This window comes from Toxotes jaculatrix, chromosome 15 (assembly GCF_017976425.1).
Source record: "Toxotes jaculatrix isolate fToxJac2 chromosome 15, fToxJac2.pri, whole genome shotgun sequence".
NCBI classification, from domain to species: Eukaryota; Metazoa; Chordata; class Actinopteri; family Toxotidae; genus Toxotes; species Toxotes jaculatrix.
Genome location: NC_054408.1, coordinates 6,797,418 through 6,817,855, shown reverse-complemented (window position 1 = coordinate 6,817,855; position 20,438 = coordinate 6,797,418). Strand labels below are relative to the sequence as shown.

Sequence of the window (20,438 nt, the reverse complement as noted above, 5' to 3'; positions counted from 1 at the left end):
GTGCCATACTCACAGAGCGTGCCTACTGGATCGACGACATTTCATTCTGTGGACGGCCGACTCACGCTGACCTGGATGGCTGGTTGGAAACTGAGCTCATCTAGATCCACAGCAAGCTGCTCATAGCAGATGACAGGACTGTCATCATCGGTCATCGCTGTGAAATGGAGACAGTGCTGGGCACCAGAGTAAGCAATGACTCAATAGGAGAGTATGTTAAGGAGGAAGAAAGAAAACAAAAAAAGTAGAATATAAAGTATCCCTACAGGACAGTGACACACCCCAACCCCAGGAACTACCAAAATTGAGTTGCTTCTCCTCCTAGTTGCACATCATATATAGTAAAAAAAAAATGTAAAGAACAAAGTTTGGACCACATGGTGAGGAAAATCTTGAGTCGCTCATCATGGCAGCTCAGCATGCATCCAGGAGAGGGCAGCAGTCTTATCCAGAGAAGGGGTGGGGATTGCACAGTGTTTGATCTGAGCAGATGTGTACGAGAAGAATCATTAAACAACATCTGTCCACTCAATTACCCCCTTCGTTAGTCCAATCCCATATTTTCTTTTACTCATAGAGGAGTAATTAAATTTCCCGTAAACTGATTATAATTGCTGGATAAAACAAGTCATAAACATGGGAGAGGCGTGTTTTCAAGGGGAATAATGGAATGGCCAAAACAGGAAACACTCAGGTAATACAGGTTGCACATCGTGGGGTATAATTAGCATTTAAAAGATAAAGGGAGCTGAACAGGGCCAGAGATTTTTATGCTACTGTGGAAAATTCCAACTGGAAATAATTTAAACCACATATTTAGGGCTTTAGGATTTTAAACTGTATTCACTTTGCCTATATGCACTTCACTTATACCTAACAAAATGCTCCAAATGTTTGTGATCATAAATGTTCCTAAATGTTTTGTGCAAATTCCAAAATGTCCAACATTATAAAAGTTTGGTTATTTGTGATAATTAATTAGCTTGCCACATTTATGCAGCTCTGTCCTGTGAAACTGGACAAGGAAGATATATTACATTATAAATCACATTTTATAATGTAAAATATATTTAAGGAAAATGCTCTTGTGGATGTTAAATTCCCTTACTGTCACATCTGACAAACGTGTTTGCTGAAACTATGTAATGTAATGTAAAAGAAATGAGATCTAACAATTCTTTTGCTCATAAATGCCTAAGCAGTGTAGGCCTTTATTGGAATAACTGAATACTCAATAAAGCTTAGGATTTATAATAATTTACAAAATATTTCATTTTTTAACTCCAGACAATAAATAAGATAGATTTAACTTGTAATTACATTCACAGTCATAGATCTAAAAGTTACTTTAACTTGCTTGTTCTACCAACAAGAACAAGTGTCCTGGTTTAGGTATAAAGTGAGTATAAGAAAATCAATTAAGAAACACAGACTAAAACAGACGAACAGAGACGAAGCATCGATGTGAAAGGACATCACAAATTATTGTAGCTGCATCAGAACAATTACTACAGGTTTCAAACACTGACTTGAAACAGCAGAACAGAGTAAACGTACACAGCAGCAGCTTCTTGGTTCGTTTCATAAATCCAACACGTCCTTTTCTGTCATAGTCTGCTTTAACAACATATGAGCCTGCATAGAAAACCTCAGCAATGATAATGCATGAAAAACACAGAGGAAAAATAATGCCTGTCCCAGAGGTATGAAATCGTCACTGCATGTCAAAATGGCTCCTGCAACAAATGTCTCACAGACATCCTGCACGCACAGCCAACATTTATATATATATATATAAAATTATATATATATACAGATTAGAAAAACCTTTGTTTTCATTGATTGGAGAAAGAAGGGGAAATGAAACAAGTTGAGTCAGCCAGCAAGACTTCCAGCTCTTCTATAAAAAAAACTGCAGGATGCACTGCAACTCATCTCTAAATGTCGATGAGGTCGTCGCCGCTCTCATCGCTCTCCACAGTCAGCTGACGGGTCCACCACTTCTTCACCTCTGACCCTGAGGAAGCCTCATCGTTGACAGGGTTCATCTTACACACTATGGACTTGACACTTGTGCGACCTGACACAACACACACACACAGAGTTTACCTCAGTATTTTTGTCCTCATTTTTCCAATTCTCCAACAGTAGGGGCCACTACTGTAAATAAGAGTTTCTTTAAATATGCTACTTTTCTGAACTATAAGGTCACATAAACTCAGATTTTCCACGGTAGAGGCATACCTGCTTTTTTCCAATTCACTTTAGAAGAACAACCTCAGCAAAACTGTACAACTTGCAACAGACGGCACACATAAGCGATCACACCTGCAGGAAGCCGCCACTGTCCCAGCTTCCTCTGTGGTCTCCCTAGGTCTGAAGAGTCCTGCCTGTAGCCTCCTCTGTCTGACAACGTGGGGCTGAGTAACTGCTGGAGACCACTCATCTAAACAGAGAGGATATATCCTTTGTTTCACCATTGCAAGCACACACCTGCACACTATATGATGTGCTTGCTATATATCAAGCTGTGAGCATGTGTGAGTGTGTATGCAGTCGTGGCACATATGTGGGGCTTTACCTCAGGCTGTGAGGGGTTGTCTGGGTTGTTAGTATTGTGGTCTTCACTTGGCACGGTGGTCTCTATGCTGGGGGGGTTGAGGAAGCGGCTCAACTCCTGCTGCTGGCTCTCTCTCAAGCTGTGAATGATGCTGCACGATTGTTGCTGCTTCTGTAAGTGCACATAGACATAACTCTTCAGTGTGTGTGGAGACATGCTGTATGCATGTATGTAGACTATTATAGGAAAAGCTAAACGTGTTTATGTGTTTTCTGTTGAGACACCAACCGCCCGGATACGTTTGAGGCATTTCTTGAGCCACATTCGTATGGTCTGCTTGGCAACCTCTTCTTCAATGGTGTACTCCAGCTGTTCCCTGGCCAACAGCTCCTCCAGCTGGAGAGACTTTCTAATGTCCACTGAACGATATGACAGCATGCTGTATGATCAAACACACACACAAACAAACAGAAAGAATCCAGAAATTATGATTTATGATGTGACTGACTCTGCAAATTATTCCAAATCCAAATAATAATTCCAAATTATCTGTTTAATACTAATACACTGTAGAAGAGCATGTGTGAGCTGTATATGCTGTCCCACGATCACCTGAGCACATCGTGGAAGGTCACATCTCCTCCACTGTGAAGTCGCTCCATCTCATAGCACATGTGTTTAAACAGCAACTTGTCCTTGTCCAGGTCCACCTCCAGCCTGCCTCTGAGCAGGCGAAGCAGGAACTTCACCCTAGATGTCGGAATCACACCCTGGGGATACAGTCGGAGAAATCACAGGTTGACCGGCTGACTCAAGTCTATGATCAGACACTTGAATCAGAATTTCAAATCCTTCAGATTTTTGTTAAACTGTACATGAGAGTGAAGATCACATGAGATCTGACTGTTCATAGCTCAGTTTCAATGAGAAACATTATCACCTGTGTTGTTATTGTTGTAAATTGTTGTAAATCTTCTTTTCAATCAGAGTCCTGTTTATGAGCTTAATATTTAACAAGTTATAACTTTTTCCTCATTATTTTCTTGAGGAATCTGATCGTGGTTGGAATCTGGATTGGGACCAAATATGTATTATTGGCTCCTGCTAATATACTTGTTCTGTGTGTTATAATTGCACATGCTTGCACAAAGAATTGAAAAATGCCTATATCCGGATGGCATCATGGATAAATAGGAGGGGGTCTACATTTTCAATCCAGCACCCACTGTTCTAATTACATTCTCCCCTATTATTCAATGCCAAAGTCCATTCCCTTCAGCTCTTCTCATTAGCTTTTGTGCAGCTTTTATCTTCTCTATATTATCCTTTGCTCATAGCCATATGATCGTCACCGTCTACCCTCTGCTGTGTCCTCATCCTCTTTCCTATTGCTAATTTCTCACCTCCCGTTTGTCATCCACCATGTTCCAGATGATCTGGAAGTGCCTCAGGTCATTATAGCTCAGCAGCTGGTCCTCCTCGGTGGAGTAGAACAGTGAGAAGTTCTCCACAATGATGGCTGCAATGATAGAAAGGGATATTAACACTCAAAGATGCAAATATTCCATAGTAGTAGTATCTATTTAGTTCTCATTGTGAGATGCATCAATCATCTGAATTTGTGTAACAATGAATGCAAGTTGTTCTGGTGCCCTTTAGAACTGTAGACATCTATTTATGTTATGATCCCATGAGATTAGAGCCCAGGCTTCTGGGAGACTGAATGAATCATTATATCATCATGACAATGGGTTGATTGAAACCCGAGCTGTTGTTATAATGAACCTCGAAACACAGACACAAGCAAGAAAGACAGACTTTATTTTTTCCACTTGTTTTTCTAGTTTACTTTTCATACAAAGACAAATCTTGTTTTTCTTGCTTTATCATGCATTGTTTCATTTGTGTGTGGTTTTGAGGGACGTGTTCATAAAGACAGTTGCTTACAAAAGGTCAGTTCTACACACGCCTTAATTTATGGCCTTTGACATGAGGGAGACTATAACGATTTCTGGATGAAGGGATGTGATCATTATGCTGATGTAATAGACTAAAATCTTTTCTCAGGAGGGAGTCCTTGTGTCTTTGGAGCGCAACATGTAAATGTGCTTTCAGAGTTCTGCAGTCTTGCATAACATAAAGCAGAAAATGAAACAAAGCCCGTTGGTGCACAGAAGGCATAAGCTTTTTGAATGGCTTCCATGCATGCACACATGCACACGCGTTTGGTTTGATCGCTTAGGACTCCGCCTTCACTTTAATTCAGTCCCCAGAAACTTAGCACAACCAACCCATAAAGGTTTACTGTGTAGTTTTGACTGCATAATGTGACTGTGAACGGATTTTTGTCCCTACAATGTCACTCATACAAGTACATACACACACTTACCTACAAGTAGGTTGAGCATGATGTAAGCTATAATGACATAGAAAGAGCAGAAGTATATAAGTGCTCCAGCATAGTTGCCACAGTCAGTCTCCCAGTAGCGATGTTTATCTGGGGTGCAGAATGGTGGCTGAACCTTGGGAAAGAAATATATCACAATATAATTCACATTAACAAATGGGGAAATAAAACTTTTTTTTTTACATAGTGATATCTAGCCATGCAGACTGCCACTTTAAGAGTTAATTTTGCTGTGAGCACAACAAACAAAAATCCATTCACCTCCACTGTATTGGGAGGGCAGCAGAAAATTGATGTGAAGCAACCCTTTCAACACAAAATATAAAGCAAATAACAAACAGTATTTTGCCAGATTGGGAATAGATGGTCTGTTCCTTTGTTTATGGGAATGTGAACTGGACCTGCAGCCCATCTTACCATGCAATCATGCATGATTTTATTCCAATCTTCCCCTGTGACAATTCGGAAGAGAACGGTGATAGCCTTGCCCGCTGTGGAGAAGTTGGCATGCCTGCGATTAGGGGAGAGAGACAGATTCAGATAGCTCTATGGCGATGTGTTTTACTGGATCTACTCCATACAACCTGCAGAGCTCATCAGCAAAAACAAGCTGCATAATGAAGGAGATGCAATGCTTACCGGTTTATGTTCTCTCCATATTTGACAGTTCCAAAGAGAACGACGCCAGCAAATGCGTAGCAGAGGAGAAGGAGAAACATGCCTACGATGATGAAGAAGCTCTTGTACATGCTGACTACCACAGTCAGCAGTAGCATCTTCAGCGTCACCTTAATACACGAAACACACACATAGACAACATTCAGAACCATATTTCATTACTACAATAGACATTACTTTTTTGGGAAAATATGTTTTTTGCTCAGAAAACATACTCACATGCTTCCCACATATTGTGAAGAATCTGAAGACAATCACACATGTGCCCATCATGTAGGTATAAGCATTCTAGAGGGGAAAATTATACAATCATTTTCATAATATTTGCTAAAATACTTAACATTAGAATTCCTAAAATTTTCGCATAATGAAACAGTGATTTTTATTTTTTTTTACCAGCAAGGAAAAGTGCAGAACTATCCAGATGACACCCAGTGATGTGACCAGCAGGTCATAGCGATTTCGCCTGCTCTGCCAGTAACCCGCTGGAGACATGGCTATCAGCTTCATGGTCACCTGGGGAACAACACCAACACTTCAATGCATCGGACAGATTTCTATACCCAGAGAAAGCAATCAAGTTAAAACCTTAAAAAGTGATGGATGCGTAGGATGGCAAGCTCACCTCCAGTACAAATATAAAGGTGAAGACTACTGACATGGTGGCAAGGGGAAATGTTACTTGATCGTCTACATCCCACTGGAAAAGAGAGTCACACACAACACATATATATTTTTCTGTACAGCACATTCCAATACAAACCACCTCACTTTGCACGGAAGAAATGTTCATAGTAGATAAAGTAAAACAAGAAGCATACATATATATGTGATATAAGGCTTTACCTTGACTGAGAGCAACACTGACTGTGCCAACACCAGCACAGCAATGCCCCGTTTGAAGAAGGGATGTTGCGTAATGTCATACATCTTGGCCCGGAAGCCACCATTCTCTGTGCGTCAGATAAGAAACAACATGTTTACTGAAAGGTATGGAGCAATTGGAAAAAAAACAAACAAACCTCTAGGTGGAGATTGTTTGCGTTAATGTTTTCAGTTAGGGCAGAACCTAAGATCATCGTCACGTCAGTGATCAGATCTGAATATCTGAAGCTGTGGCAGTGGTCTGTGTATGCCTACTATACTTGAATTTGTGGTAGTATACCTTAGTACCCTGCAGATGGCACTCATGGACTGTTTGGATGTTACTAGCACTGTGATAGTGCTGCAGATTTTATACACATTTATTCATGTAGAGGCATCTGTGTCAAGATAAGGTTAAAATGCCAACAATGCAAAGAGAAAGGTCGTCTTCACAAAGGTACAAAAGGAACCTAGCCTCTGCTTTAAAAAGGGATGAGTAGCTGATGTGATTGGCCATTGCAAAAGCACCTACCCACCCTAACTGAACCCTTGGATTCAAAAATTAATTGGTTCCATTTACACAACACTTGCAGTTCAAATCTGTGCTTGTTTCATCTGTCAGCATTTCAGCTTTAAATTTGTTGTAATACTTTATTCTTGTCACAACAAATCCTTGTTAGAAGAGATATTGAGTTCAAGTCCTTGTTATAACGGTCCCTAGTGTCCCCTTCAAAGCAGGGAGTTTAATATCCAGTGAATGTAAAACAGAGATCTAACAACAGAACTTCCAGAGTCAGGCGCTCTGATTACATATGACTGCTGACCACTGAGACAATTTTTGCAAGTACTTTGAGAAGGACCAGTGAGTAAAGGCTGGCTCGGGTGCCGTAATGATCTGCCAGTAGTGAGTGAGTGGCGCCAATGCCGAGGGCCTTTGGATGTGGATCAAAGTCAGGTTGATACTGCTGGTGGCAGCGGCGGTGCTGACTAAAACTGAAGCCATTGATTTTCTGTTAGTTCTCAGCCTCAGCTCTACCAACAGGCGATTTCCCACACAGCCTCCAACCATTCTCACGACTCTAATCACACAAGGAAGAGCAACAGTGTAAATGTACAATATTCCCATGTTGAATTGTAATCAATAGCATTAGACTGTGTGTAAAATTTAAGTAGACTCAGTATAAGGCACTTATCCGGTTAGTACGTTCTATAAATGTGAATTTAGTGTAGATAAAGATTGTAGTTTACTTCAACAGAGGCGTGTAAATGTGATAAATTCAGTAAAATAAATTTCATGTGGGAGGCTGAGACAGGCATGATTCAGTGTCTGGGCCTTTCGCATTATCTGTCTTCATATTCAGTTTTTTCATTACTGCTGCTAGTCATCATTTGGGTGTCATGATGAATCCCTCAAGGGATCAATCCTCAATGAAAAACAAGGACTATTAAATATGGATTAATCATGCAGGTGGCTGCTTAACAATGCACAGGCACACACACACATCACACGATCAATCAAGAGACTGCCATGATGCCGAGCTTGATACTCTATCTCTGTATTGTATTACAGAACAATTTCCAAAGCATTCATCATATGTGATTGTCTTTCAATATGCATGTTTGTACCTGGGCGAGGGGGCAGGTGGAGAGGTTGAGCTATTTTCAGTCGACTCTTCAGATCCTCCCATCTTCTCTGGTCCACTGTTAGCAGGGCAGTACCCTGGTGGTGGAGACACAACACATCAAAATCCAAGAGGTGCTGTATTTGCCAGCCTAGAATGAACACTGTGTACCATGTGCAACAGCACCAACTTTGTTCTTTCCTGTCTGCTTCTCTATTCTTTCTGCTGCCAAATAATCCCCAATAATCTTGAAATAATCTTGAAAAAGGAGGAAGCCATATCTATATGTGTGGCTCTTACCTTGTTCTCATTGAAATTTGCAATGACAACTCCTACAAACAGAGTGAGTCCAATCATACAGCCCAGAAAAACAAAGACATGGATGTAGATGCCATGGATCTGCAGGCACAGAGAAATATAAACTGAGCTGAGTAACGGTTCTGTTAGATTAAAGAAAAAAAAACACAATGATGAAAGGCATTGGGAAGGTAAGTTCAGGTTTAGTACCGGTCCGACGCGGTGAATAATGACATCTCGGACTTCCACCCAGCCTTTGAGCGACAGCACTTCAAACAGAGCCAACATGGCATTTCCTACATTGTCAAAGTTAAAATTACGAGGGTTGGCCCTGGAGAGGGAATGAATGGATACATCAGTCACTGGCTGAATTAAAACATCTTAAATCAAGTAGCACATAAACAACAAGCTGTCATACCAGACTCTTGGTACCCAGAAACCTGGTTTCTTCTCCCCAGGCCTCAGTTTCAAGTTGAGGTTTTTGGAAACACTGACATTTATTCGGAAGATACCATGACAGTCCTCCTGTAACCAACCACACATTTCACAGCACCACACAGAATTTAGACACAACCATTAGAAGAGCAAGTAAAACAGGAAAGTTGTTACTTAAGTTGTTTTACTATGTTGTACTAACTTAATACAATAAAAGTCCTTATATTAACATTAATAATTAACATGTGTTGCTCCTCGCTGATATGTAAATAATGCATAATAGTAATGCAGAATTATCAACAGCACATTCCCAGATCTCACCAAATAACTTGGTGACTATGATGTTTTTATTATCATTAGGCCAAAATTCCAAAAATTAGACCAAAACTGTTACAAAATGAAATTCTTCTTTGAGTACCTGTTTCAGGATTATACCATAAAACCAAGTGTAAAGGGTTTTTATGTATAATAACAGATCTACTATAGCACAAGCTGAAAGAAGTAAAATGACTGCGGTTAGGAAAGTGGGATAAAAGGAAGCACTGGATTATTGATTTGAAGGAGGGAAACCCCTTATACTTATTCAGCTTGTGGTTCTTTGCAGGAAGTGTGGTGTGGGAGGGGCGGTTTAGTGAGGAGATTATGCTTCTTGCTGTACCCGTTTAAGGATATGGGGGTCATTGCACTTGGCAAGCTTTCCAGCGAACAGTTGAACTCCAAAGCTTGCAAACACCAGCATTAGTGTGAGTAGCAGAATGGAAACCTGCAGAAGAATCAATCAAGAGTTTAAGGAAGACAGTTCAACATAATCCGAGCCTGAGAGATTAAAGAGCAAGCTAAGGATGTCTGACAACTGTGGATGTAGGACCTCAGCTAGGAAAATCCATGTCAGACCCAGTGAGAATCAGTAACTATTGTACATTTCTGATAATATAATAAAATCCTTGGTAAGAAAGCGAAAGGTAAGCAAAGCCCAGAGATGGTTAAGATTATAATAATAACAAGAGCACAATTCAATAAAGCTTAATAAGATGCATTAGTGTACAAATCCCAGTTGAATTTGTGTATGTTTTGAGTCATATGCTATAAAGCATGAACAATTTACTGCCAAAATTTCATAAATCAGTGGTAAAGTACCTCAAAGCACCTCGATATCTGATGTAGAAATATCTTAAGTACTTAAGGCTGAAGTGCACACAAATGGAAATTGTACATGGCCACTAACCAGGAAGATCTCCTTAAATCCTTTGAGAACCTCCCGCACCACCTTCCTCATCTGGGGTACCAGCTTGAAGATCCTGAGCGGACGCAGGCAGCGCAGCATCATCAGCAGCTGAGCCCCAGACTCAGGAGGGACGTCAGGAGGCAGCCAGCACAGAAAGATCAGACTCACCTACAGTAGCCACACAGCAGGGAAGCGATGAATGGTTAAGGGAGGAGAAATCCGAAAATAACGAGAAAATTTGTTGCTGCTTCAGTGCTATTCTAGCCTTTAGAAACAGCCTTTAGATCAGTTGATATTTCTCACAAGATAGATAAAGATGTCCATGACTCCTCCAAAGTCTCTGATGACAGCTGTGGGGGTGAAGAACAGACCATCGGCCATGATCTTCAGGTTGAGCTCGATGCTCATAAAAATCACAAACACATACTCCCCAATCTGAAACAGACACAATGGTTTTAACAAAATCTGTGCATTTATGTAGTTCACTCTTGCCTTTTTACATAGCAATCCATTCGTGCGATTTTAATACCTGCAATGTGGGGACGTGCATGACTCTGGTGAAAGGTGATTCAAACATCATGGAGATGCAGGAGCAGATGGTTACTACAATCATCACCCAGTCCAAATAGGTGACCAGTCCCAGAAGATCGCTACAAGGACATGCACAAACACACACACACACACACAAATAATGTTACAGAAAAACACAGGAACTTTAGATTTTGAGAATTTACAAACAGGAAAACAATGTAAGTAGGTCAAGAAAGATATTTGGTTTGCAAACCAGCAAATAATCATAATTCAAGAGAACTAGATGAGGGACAGAAAAAAGAGAGGGAGGATCTGTGAGGAGAGACATCAGAAAGTGAGAGTGAACAAATGTTTGTGTGTGCATGTGTGAGCGGCCCAAACTGTTGTACAGCAGGATGTCAGTAAAAATCCCCTGGCACCAACGGTATCCAATACAAAGGACTGCCTCTCACTTTAATAATCAAAATCTGTGCTTGGCTGAATTACTATCAGGCTGCATAGTGGGTAAAATCTATTTCACAGCTCTTCATTTGAGAATTTTCATTCCTTACCACAGTTTTAGGGAAGCACAACAGGCAGGTAATAAGATACAGATTTAATAAGTATTCCACTGCTGTAGAATGAACAGATCAATAGAGAGTGAAGAAATCAATAATTCATCACACTTACTACAGTTGGTGGTACTTGGTGTTCTTCACTGCTCCTGTTATGGGGTCAGTTTTGGATCTAGATATGAATTCATACACATAAAATAAATTGTCAGCATTTTGACAAAAAGACACCACATTTTTCTGGAGTTGCACAAAATGAAATTAATCTGTCTTATGAGCCAGACTCACAAGGGTATTTACCCAAAGATATGCTGCAATTTAGCTCTTTTTTCCCAACCAAAAATTTTGTGTGGGTATAAACATATATACAAATTGAGAGGAGAAGTTCTAACTTAACTAAATACAAAGCTTTAAAGTTTAAATGTAAGACTGATCTTACGCATTAAAGCGAGCTCGAACAATCATCCTGCAGAAGTTCCTGAAGCGGTGTTCCCGACCCACAATGAAGAGAGGCTTATCGAAGTAAGGGTGATTTTCTCTCAGTTCCTCCTCCTGGACTTTTCTACATAGACACACAAGCAGAGATACAGGACAAACGCCAGTTACTGTATGATATAACAATGGCCAAATTGTGACTACAAACTATGGTTAACTGAACTGAATACCTTTTCATCTCTGCTTGTTCTTTCTTTTCTTGGATCATCTTGATCTCACTGTCCTCTCTCTGGGCGTTGCGGTAGCGTACAGTACTGGAATGCTGGGTAACAGAAGAGACAATTTCTCTATTCACACTTTCTACTGACGTCTTAATACTTCTTACTTATTTTGAGTAATGTTGGAGGAAATCATGAACCACAGCCATGTTCGAGAACAGCTTTTTTCAGGGAAGACACAAGCACACAGTACAATAAATTTGTCAGTGTGCATGTGTGCATGCTCACATCTTGGGTGAGAGTCTCCAACGACTTCCCTCGGCTGATCCTCTGGCTTGTAGAACCATGTCTCAGTGATCTGCACATAAAAAAAAGGAGACTATGAGAGAAAATGCAGAGAGGTATCAAATAGTACAGCAAATGTATATAAGATTGCGCTTGTCTGCATTTCTGTATGTGTTTGTGTGTTTCCGTGTGTGCTGACAGACCTGCGCTCTTGCCGTATGTGATGCTGGACACTGAGTATGGAGCGTTCTTTGGCTGGCTGGCCCTCAAAAGATCCACTTAGCATACGCTGTCTGGTACAAGCCCTGGAAAACACAAACACAAAAATATTTTTTCTCTCCTCGTGATCAATAATGACGATTAAAAAATATCAGCGTGTAATCAGCTGGCAATAAAAACACAGCTGGATCTGATCCATATTCCTGTCTAACAAGCTAGCTCCTGCCTACGTCAGTCTGGACTCATCTGAGCAGTGATCCAGGCATTTATTTTGAAAGGTTCCAATCATTCCATTATTCAGTGTGTGTGTCTGTTTGCGTGTGTATGTGACTCCACGCAGTAATGCCTGTTCTGGCTAACAGCAGAGTCATGTACCAGAACAGAGCTAACGACACCGTGGGCACCATCAGCCTGTGTACTTTAATCATTTATCAAGACTCTGAGCAATTACTTGTTTATTGCCAACAAGTATGAATGAGTGCCTGCTTATGCTGGACTGTGTCTGTTTGCCTATGTTGGTGCGACTGTGAGCCTAATTGTGTGTTTGCGTGGAAGATGGCAGGCCAGACAGAACGTGTTATGATTACTGATATGCTGTCTATCTTTCAGACTGACAGAATAAGGTGGGTGAGGGGGGAGGGAGAGCGATCCAGATTGGACACAGTGGCAGCGAGCTAATCTACACTTAGCGCCAGCTCTGCCATGCTGAACAGCAAATTATCCATTTACTTCATCGCGAGAGTAAATGAGTCTGAAGTGGATCTGCGTGCGTGTGTGCAAGAAAGAAAGAGGCATTAACAATACCAGAGTACTACTGCAACAGAGCTACATCAAATATGTATATGCATTACTGATTTTACCCACACAAAGACTGGAATGTATTTCGTGACAGTGGACGATGCATACTAAACATATCTAGTTGGTGAAAATATAGCCACTGAAATATTGTTGAAAAAACAGCTTTATTCAAAACTAGCAACGCCACACTTAGTGGGGAGGTAAAGATGTGTCTTACCGCAGGATTTTATTGATAGTAGTTTCTTTTTCTAGGAGGTTACGAGCTCGGATACTAAATATTGATCTGCGAAGCTGAAAGAGGACATAGAGAGAGTACATTAGCTGGGAGTTTGTTAAATTCAGTGCATCATCCAAAAACACACCATTTACACACAACAGTAAATTTGAAGTAGAATTTTCTAGTGCTATAGCTATGGTTTATCTACTGTGTGTTTAGCCACAGAAGTTGAGTTATCACCCTGGTCTCCACCTTCTGTGGGTGTGTGTGTGTGTGTATAAAAGAGAGCGAAAGAGTAAGTGAGTAAGAGACCGAGTGTGTGGAAGTACCTTTTGGTCGATATACTTGTTGTCTTCAATGGCTGAGCGTTTGGAGTGGTCACAGGAGGAGGATGAAGCGGAGGGAAGACGCCGGAACAAACAACTGGTGTCCTGCTGCTGTCGATCAATGAACTGCTTCATAAAACTCTCCCTGGAGTACGCAACAAACAACACATACACACAAATGTGATCAATTTTAATGCTTGGCTTCCAACTGAGGAAGTCCATGTGCTTAAAGGTACAGGAATAGTCATAGTGGTACAGTATAACTCAACCATTCTGGTCAAAATTCAGCTGCAAAATATGTCATTGGAAGTACTTGCTGCAGCAGCCTGGCAGATGGGTCGCAGAGGGGGATTTCTGGGAGAGCAAAGGACCCAGCTGTGCACTAATCAGTAACTAAATGATAAAACTGATTATGGGGTCCGCGGTGTTGGACACAGTTCAGCTCTCCTGCTAAAAACTCCTCTCTGCTAAACACTGCATAAGATACAAAAGGCCTTCTTGCAGAATATTAGTTGTTGCTACCTACTAGGAATAGTAGAACATTCAAAGGTTTAACATTTTCAGTGCTCGTTGTTGTGATGTTTGTTGTAATGAACTTAGTGGAACTCACTACTCAATAAAGCATTGTTTTTTTTTCCTTGGCTTTTCCTTGAGCTAATGTAGGTCTGTTTAGGCATGATGGATATTGTTACCCTTTCTAATGACTCAATTCTTCTTCTCCTTAGGACATAAAATAACTGTTATTTGTGTTTGAAATATAAGATACATCACTTAATGAACATTTTTGACAAGACAGCTGGTTTTCTGAACAACAATCTGTTTTCATAAAATGGTTGTAGGATAAATTTATATTAAAGCACATTCTCAGCAGTAAAACAGACATTTAGGTTTATAAATATATCCCAAAAAAAAAAACATGCGAGTCTGCTTGTAATGGTGTACCTGATCCTGGGCACAGTGAAATCAGAAGGGAGCTTGGAGATCTTCACCATCTGGGGCCTGTTGGGGAACTTTTCAAAGATCCTGAGTCGTAGAGGGAGCTTCTCTTTGGTGTCAGCATTGGCTTCACTTTGCTTTAGCTAACAGAGGGAAGGAGAGAGCCAGTTCATGTAGAGAACAGAAGAACAAGACAAGATACTGTAAAAAGGTAAGGCAGCCACGTGGTGAAAATGAAGAAAAGAGGGATTGAAAAAAGGGAAAAGAGGGACACAGTTAACTTGAGTTTTGGGTGTGGGAAAGTTTGGGATTTTGAGGACTGCATGAGGTTACCCTTGATATTTATGGAGAAAAAACATGAGACTAAGCCTGGCAGTGCCAGAGAAAAACAACAAATACAGAGGTTCTAACTTGGCTTTAAGAGTGCAGCTTTATGTGTCTGCCTGATGATGGCAGCAACACACTTACCTACAACACACACACCACATAGAGCACAGACAACCACATTTAGGATGAGATTCCACTTACTTTTAGAAAAGAATGGAGAAAGCAACAAAAGAAAAAAGAAAGATTACTTTGGAGTGGTTAATGGAGAAAAGAAAAGGTAGCGACAGTTAGAATGATGTGCATGTGTGCAGGCCTAAGCACTGTGGCACGGGGCTACAGAAATAAAAAAAATGACAAAGGAAAGAAACCAATTATTTCCATTTAATTACATATGGCGGAGGCTGATTGAAATTCCCTTGCAGGTATTCTCTGTCTGGGTGCCTGGAGATAACCCCTGATGCATTGCAGATTAGGCCTGGAAGTGAACTGCATTTGGTGAGATGGTGAATGGCAGCTTATCATTCATAGCAGACAAGCGTTGTGAAATACACTGACTGGGCTTGGTGAATATTTTTCCTGTCCGTCATCCCGTTTGGCTGTCTGTCTACCAATGAAAACGTCCCTCCATTCTGTTCATGTGTATTGGTATTTCTTTCTGCAGTCGTCTGACTGAGAGTGACCGAACGACTAGAACAGCCTCTCGTTTTTGAGGGATAACAGCCGGGGGAAGGAGAGACCTGACAAAGGAGGGAATGGAAATCTGTCTATCCATTTTCTTTTTCTAGCAGACTAAAGTGTGGGAGTTTCTTTTTTGCCCTGAGTGGGTGAGTGGTGAGTGGCATACTGTGAAGATGAAATTATGCGCAGCATTTGCTTGCCTAGGCTTTCTGTCTACATTCTGACTCCCAGGACAGAAAGATAGGATAGAAAGAGGCAGAGATCGAGACAAAAATAAGAAAGGGAAAACTCAAAGAAGGAAATGTATGGGAAAATAATACTGACACAAAACAGAAGGGATGATTAGAAATAGAAAAATGGGTTCTCTTAAAAATGGTATCTGCATCCATATAGAGTAGAAAATAAAAATGTGTTAAGCAAAATTGTGAGCTTCTCTCTTGTGCTGCAGTTCTCTGGGTAAAACTTGTGGAAAGTGCTGCAGTCATCTCAAATAGTACCTATACATTTGGATGCTGAAGCAAAAACACACACAAACAGAAATTCTCAAACAAGCATGCACACACGTATACACACACACACACACACACACACGCGAAACAAACATACTGTGCAGAATTAATATGGACCTTACTGTTCCCAAAGGTCCTAATCAATTGGGCCAACTCAGCGAGATCCAGTTTATCCAAGGCTCTACACCCTTATCTGCAGCAGTATCCCATTACAGCAAAACTTTGTCTGCCATCTATTGTCCTTTTGTTGCTCTCTTTGTTCATCTCCCATCCTCCAGCTCTTGAAGAATTTGTTCTTCTCCATCAAAGTGAGCATCTATCCACATCTCTTTATACAAGACTGCCCCAGTATCAGGATCTTAGATTCAGCCTCAGATTCTGTTCACTGCCTCCATTCCTCACTGATCTCATATTTTTCCTTCCACTCTGTTTTCCCAAAAGCGGAAAAAGAAGAGTGGCAGGAACAGAATTAGACATTCAAAAAGAACTGTTATTAAAATCTTTTTCATTTATTTATATGGTGAATTTGAAGGTGGCACAGTGGTACAGTGGCTAGTGCTGTTGCCTCACAGCAAAAACATTCAGGGTTTGAACCTGCCTACCAGCTGGCTGGTGCCTTTCTGTGCGCAGTTTGCATATTGTCCCCATGCCTGCATGGGATTCCTGTAGAAGCATACTGTGCACCTCGCTCAATGTCAGCTGAGATTGGCTCCAGCCCCCCAACTCCCAAACCCCGTGACCCTCAAAGGATAGCAGTGTAGCTAATGGATGCATGGATGCTGCATCTGGGGATCCTCCTGCTGCGGAATTAGCAAAAATGCACTAAATGTATTTCACTGTAGAGTTTACTGTACCATGCATCATTTAGAAGCTTTTGTCTGGGGAAGTGTTATCACCCTTCATGGCAATTAATGTCCAGGAGGCCTATGTAAGAAGAAGCATTTGCTGTACTACCAAAACAAATAGTTTCCTTAATTACTAACACAATGTAAGGCTGTTCCATAAAAGGTCCACCTTGTGAGTCGGTACACCAATAATCTGCCATAGATCACTATTAACTGTACGTACTAACACATTGGGCCTTGAGCCTGGTCAATACATAGGATCAATAAAGCACACACCAGCTCAGGGACAGACCACTTACCAGTGAAATCTGTTCTCTACTGATTACTGGTTCTATGGGTTACTGTGTCAGGCAGGAGGAAGTGCTTCCACCTGTATCAAAGTGCACACATGACAATAATGTCATCCATGAATCACATGACTACTTGTGGCCTATGTGAAAGGCATCACTAATAGTGGGAGTGGCCAAGTTAAGAGTGCGGCTTTGGACTTTGGACCACCGGAAATCGGAGGGTTGCCGGTTCGATTACTTGGCAAGCACAATGGATTTATTGTCCCACATTGTGGGACAATAAAGGATTAAAATTAAGACCAAAAAAAAAAAAATAGTAATGAACCCAGGAAGAGCTATATCACCTTATTATAGCTCCTCTCAGCTTTACAGTGTGTTTCAGCCCCATTGCTTGGGTTTCACAGCTTGCAGCTTTACTGCTTTGGTTGACTCTCAAGTGTCTGTTTGCGGCGACAAGGCTCTAGAAACTCATTGTAAGTTACCCACCCAGCAACAAACAGAGATTAAACTGCAGAAGCAGCCACAGAGCCAAATATTTCTCTCATGAAACCAAAACGACTAAAAGGAGAGTATACCTGGATTTGCCTTGTGAACACAAACTTGAATCAAATGCTAATATTGCTCTCTATCTGCTAAAAGTGTCAATAGACAAGTCTTTGCTAACAAGTCATCCATATCAGTTTTATAAGTGTGACGGATAATATATCAGTTCTGTGTTCACAGCTTGTGTTATAGCTGCCCCAAAATCATTTTTTTCCAGGTGTAAGTGTTAAAGGATAAGCATTATTTCTAAGTGTGTGTGCATGAGACAATCATGTGTAGTATATGCTTTCCACCTGTATGTCTGTAGGTGTGTGTGAAGGAAAAAAAATGTCTCTGTTTCCCTTTGTGTCACAGTCAGTGGTTGATAAATCAAAACTACTGCTTCGCTTGCCGCAGATGAGATTTAGTGTATAGTGGTGTAACAGTGGAGCCGAGACTAATATGTTTTGCCTTGAGACCCATTCAGGTGACCTGCCACTGCTTCCCCCTCCATTCAAGCCAATTTCAGGCTCGGCTGAGCCAGGGAGCTTTCCGGCCGGGATTTCCACAGCTTTCCTGACCTAGGCTGAGAGGAAGAAAAACCAATGCTGTCCATAGTAGCATTAGACCAAATTCAGTCATAGCTATAGTTCAGACAAGGGGTTGAAGAGTCTTACACAGTATGGGGTGAAAACCAGCTGGGAGTAAAAGTACTTAGAATGAGTGTAAAAGCTCTTCTTCTGCAGGGGCAAAGAAGTAAAACCCTGCATGATTCGTTTTAATACTTGCATATAATACTTCCATATAATTTATATGATTACATTCAGAATACTCATGCTGTCATGACAGCTTTATTTCACACTATCAGCTCAGTGCTTACAGCCAGTTAACAACTTATAGCCCTTCGAACAACTGATCCTTCAACTGCGTGCTACCACTTGGAAATCACTGATATAGCAGTACAAAAAAAATAACAGTCAAAATCTTTCACCTCTTTCAAGCATTCTGGTCATTTGAGCATTTTAGCATAAGACCTCATAAAAATCAAAAGCACTTGTATCGACTCTGAAAGGCATGTGGATACTCATTTTCCCCACTGTGCAATCCCTAAACGCTCTGATCAGTCCTGTGAAAGTGCCTCAGAGGCATGCAAATGTAGAGTATGAATATCTGTGAGAGTAGCCAGCGGAACAATAGGCAACTGATGAACAGCCGCCTACAAAACTGCTGCCCACACACACTCACCGAGTGCCTGCGAGGATGTAAGTAAAGTCGTCCACATTTTACCATTCAGACATCAGAGCCTGCCATTCACCAGCAACACCAGACAACAGCTGTGTATGTGAGAGAACGTGTGTATGTGTCATCATGGAATAGTATTAATACAAGTCAACCTTACTTTTCGCATAATCCATCGTTCAACATGGTAATAAGTCATCAAAAGACTGTATGCATGTTCTTCTGTCTCTTTATAACCCTGCACTTCTTCAATGGTCATACTGTACATAGAAATCTCAAAACATGGGTGGTCTATGTCATACATACTAACCTGTTTGCACTCCACATTCCATTAAGTCTTGGTCGGGTTCCCCTGGCCTTGGGCCAATCCAGCTGTAATACCCAGGGGTGCAAGAACTGAGAGCGAGTTAGCAGGGTCACCCTCTTCTCTCATTAGCTGGGTAATGAGCCATGCTGTGGAGCTGTTGTAAAGCCACACAGCTCATAAACCTTGAATAGCTACCTCCAGCACCCAAAGCAAGTACTGTTAATATCATTATCTCAATATCCAAAACTATATAGCGCCCAACTGTGTGCATTTGGGTGCAGGTCTAATGTTGATGAGGCATCGTGGTAGTCTAGTGGTTAAGACTCAGGCCATGTAATCACAACATCCCTGGCTTGGAACCTTTGTTTCATGTCACTCTCATCCCTCTCCCCATATTTCATGTCTGTGTTTACAACACTCTATTAATAAGGTCTAAAGTGCCAAATAAAGTCATCTTAAAAGTAAGGATGTTTGTACTGTTAACAAATGTTTGGTTTAAACAAAAATAATGTATTTTTAATGCTAAAAACAGCAACAAAAATTATTTGAGCAGAAAATCTGTTGTTTTACTAGAGTACACAACTCAAGAAAATACTAATCAGCACTAATCTAAGTGCAGCAAAGTGCAAACGTAAAAATAAAAACAAAAAAGACAAAAGGATTTAAAGCTAAAGCTAATTTCGTACACAGGTGATGTTTCTACATCTGAGTGCCTGTGCAGTTTTAGTGTGTGTGTGTGTGTGTGTGTGTGTGTGTGTGTGTGTGTGTGTGTGTGTGTGTGTGTGTGTGTGTGTGAGAGAGAGAGAGAGAGAGAGAGATCAGGCTAGTTTTGGAACATAGTAGGGGCAGAGTGCCTAGAGTGTCTTCCAACAGAAAACTGAAGGTGACATTCAAAAGATAAGAACACATTGTATTGGGATTCTCCAAGGGGTATGCTCTTTTCTTCTCTGCACCCTCTGTCTTCCTCGCCTTTCTTCTCCTTCACTAAATCCCCAAAAGTCCTTGGTCCATTAAATCACATAAATGGAGGACAGGCTTTTAGTTTAATTCATAAATAATGAAATCCTTGGTGGGAAGCCATAATACAATCACTCCACAACACATTTGATCAAACTAA

At 40.9% G+C, this 20,438-nt stretch overlaps 1 protein-coding gene across 2 annotated transcripts in view; it reads right to left on the bottom strand.

The window, feature by feature from the left end:
- Nucleotides 1–1,212: 1,212 nt before the first annotated feature.
- The window catches only part of nalcn (sodium leak channel, non-selective), a 55,731-nt gene continuing 36,505 nt past the window's right edge, over nucleotides 1,213–20,438 (bottom strand). Inside the window, exons 19-47 of one of the 2 annotated variants that reach the window (XM_041057145.1) lie at nucleotides 14,611–14,747; nucleotides 13,672–13,813; nucleotides 13,343–13,416; nucleotides 12,312–12,413; nucleotides 12,112–12,181; nucleotides 11,836–11,927; nucleotides 11,610–11,732; nucleotides 11,289–11,345; nucleotides 10,618–10,738; nucleotides 10,392–10,523; nucleotides 10,089–10,256; nucleotides 9,522–9,626; nucleotides 8,847–8,953; nucleotides 8,639–8,759; nucleotides 8,432–8,530; nucleotides 8,136–8,229; nucleotides 6,492–6,598; nucleotides 6,271–6,345; nucleotides 6,042–6,161; nucleotides 5,865–5,933; nucleotides 5,607–5,755; nucleotides 5,385–5,478; nucleotides 4,950–5,082; nucleotides 3,964–4,079; nucleotides 3,173–3,330; nucleotides 2,849–2,999; nucleotides 2,582–2,731; nucleotides 2,329–2,446; nucleotides 1,213–2,080 (exon numbers count right to left, since the gene is read on the bottom strand). In XM_041057145.1, the coding sequence (XP_040913079.1) occupies nucleotides 1,938–2,080; nucleotides 2,329–2,446; nucleotides 2,582–2,731; nucleotides 2,849–2,999; nucleotides 3,173–3,330; nucleotides 3,964–4,079; nucleotides 4,950–5,082; nucleotides 5,385–5,478; nucleotides 5,607–5,755; nucleotides 5,865–5,933; nucleotides 6,042–6,161; nucleotides 6,271–6,345; nucleotides 6,492–6,598; nucleotides 8,136–8,229; nucleotides 8,432–8,530; nucleotides 8,639–8,759; nucleotides 8,847–8,953; nucleotides 9,522–9,626; nucleotides 10,089–10,256; nucleotides 10,392–10,523; nucleotides 10,618–10,738; nucleotides 11,289–11,345; nucleotides 11,610–11,732; nucleotides 11,836–11,927; nucleotides 12,112–12,181; nucleotides 12,312–12,413; nucleotides 13,343–13,416; nucleotides 13,672–13,813; nucleotides 14,611–14,747 (3,327 nt within the window). In that variant the 3' untranslated portion in view covers nucleotides 1,213–1,937. The remainder of the gene's footprint in view (nucleotides 2,081–2,328; nucleotides 2,447–2,581; nucleotides 2,732–2,848; nucleotides 3,000–3,172; nucleotides 3,331–3,963; nucleotides 4,080–4,949; nucleotides 5,083–5,384; nucleotides 5,479–5,606; nucleotides 5,756–5,864; nucleotides 5,934–6,041; nucleotides 6,162–6,270; nucleotides 6,346–6,491; nucleotides 6,599–8,135; nucleotides 8,230–8,431; nucleotides 8,531–8,638; nucleotides 8,760–8,846; nucleotides 8,954–9,521; nucleotides 9,627–10,088; nucleotides 10,257–10,391; nucleotides 10,524–10,617; nucleotides 10,739–11,288; nucleotides 11,346–11,609; nucleotides 11,733–11,835; nucleotides 11,928–12,111; nucleotides 12,182–12,311; nucleotides 12,414–13,342; nucleotides 13,417–13,671; nucleotides 13,814–14,610; nucleotides 14,748–20,438) is intronic. The other variant, XM_041057144.1, reaches the window with a different exon arrangement.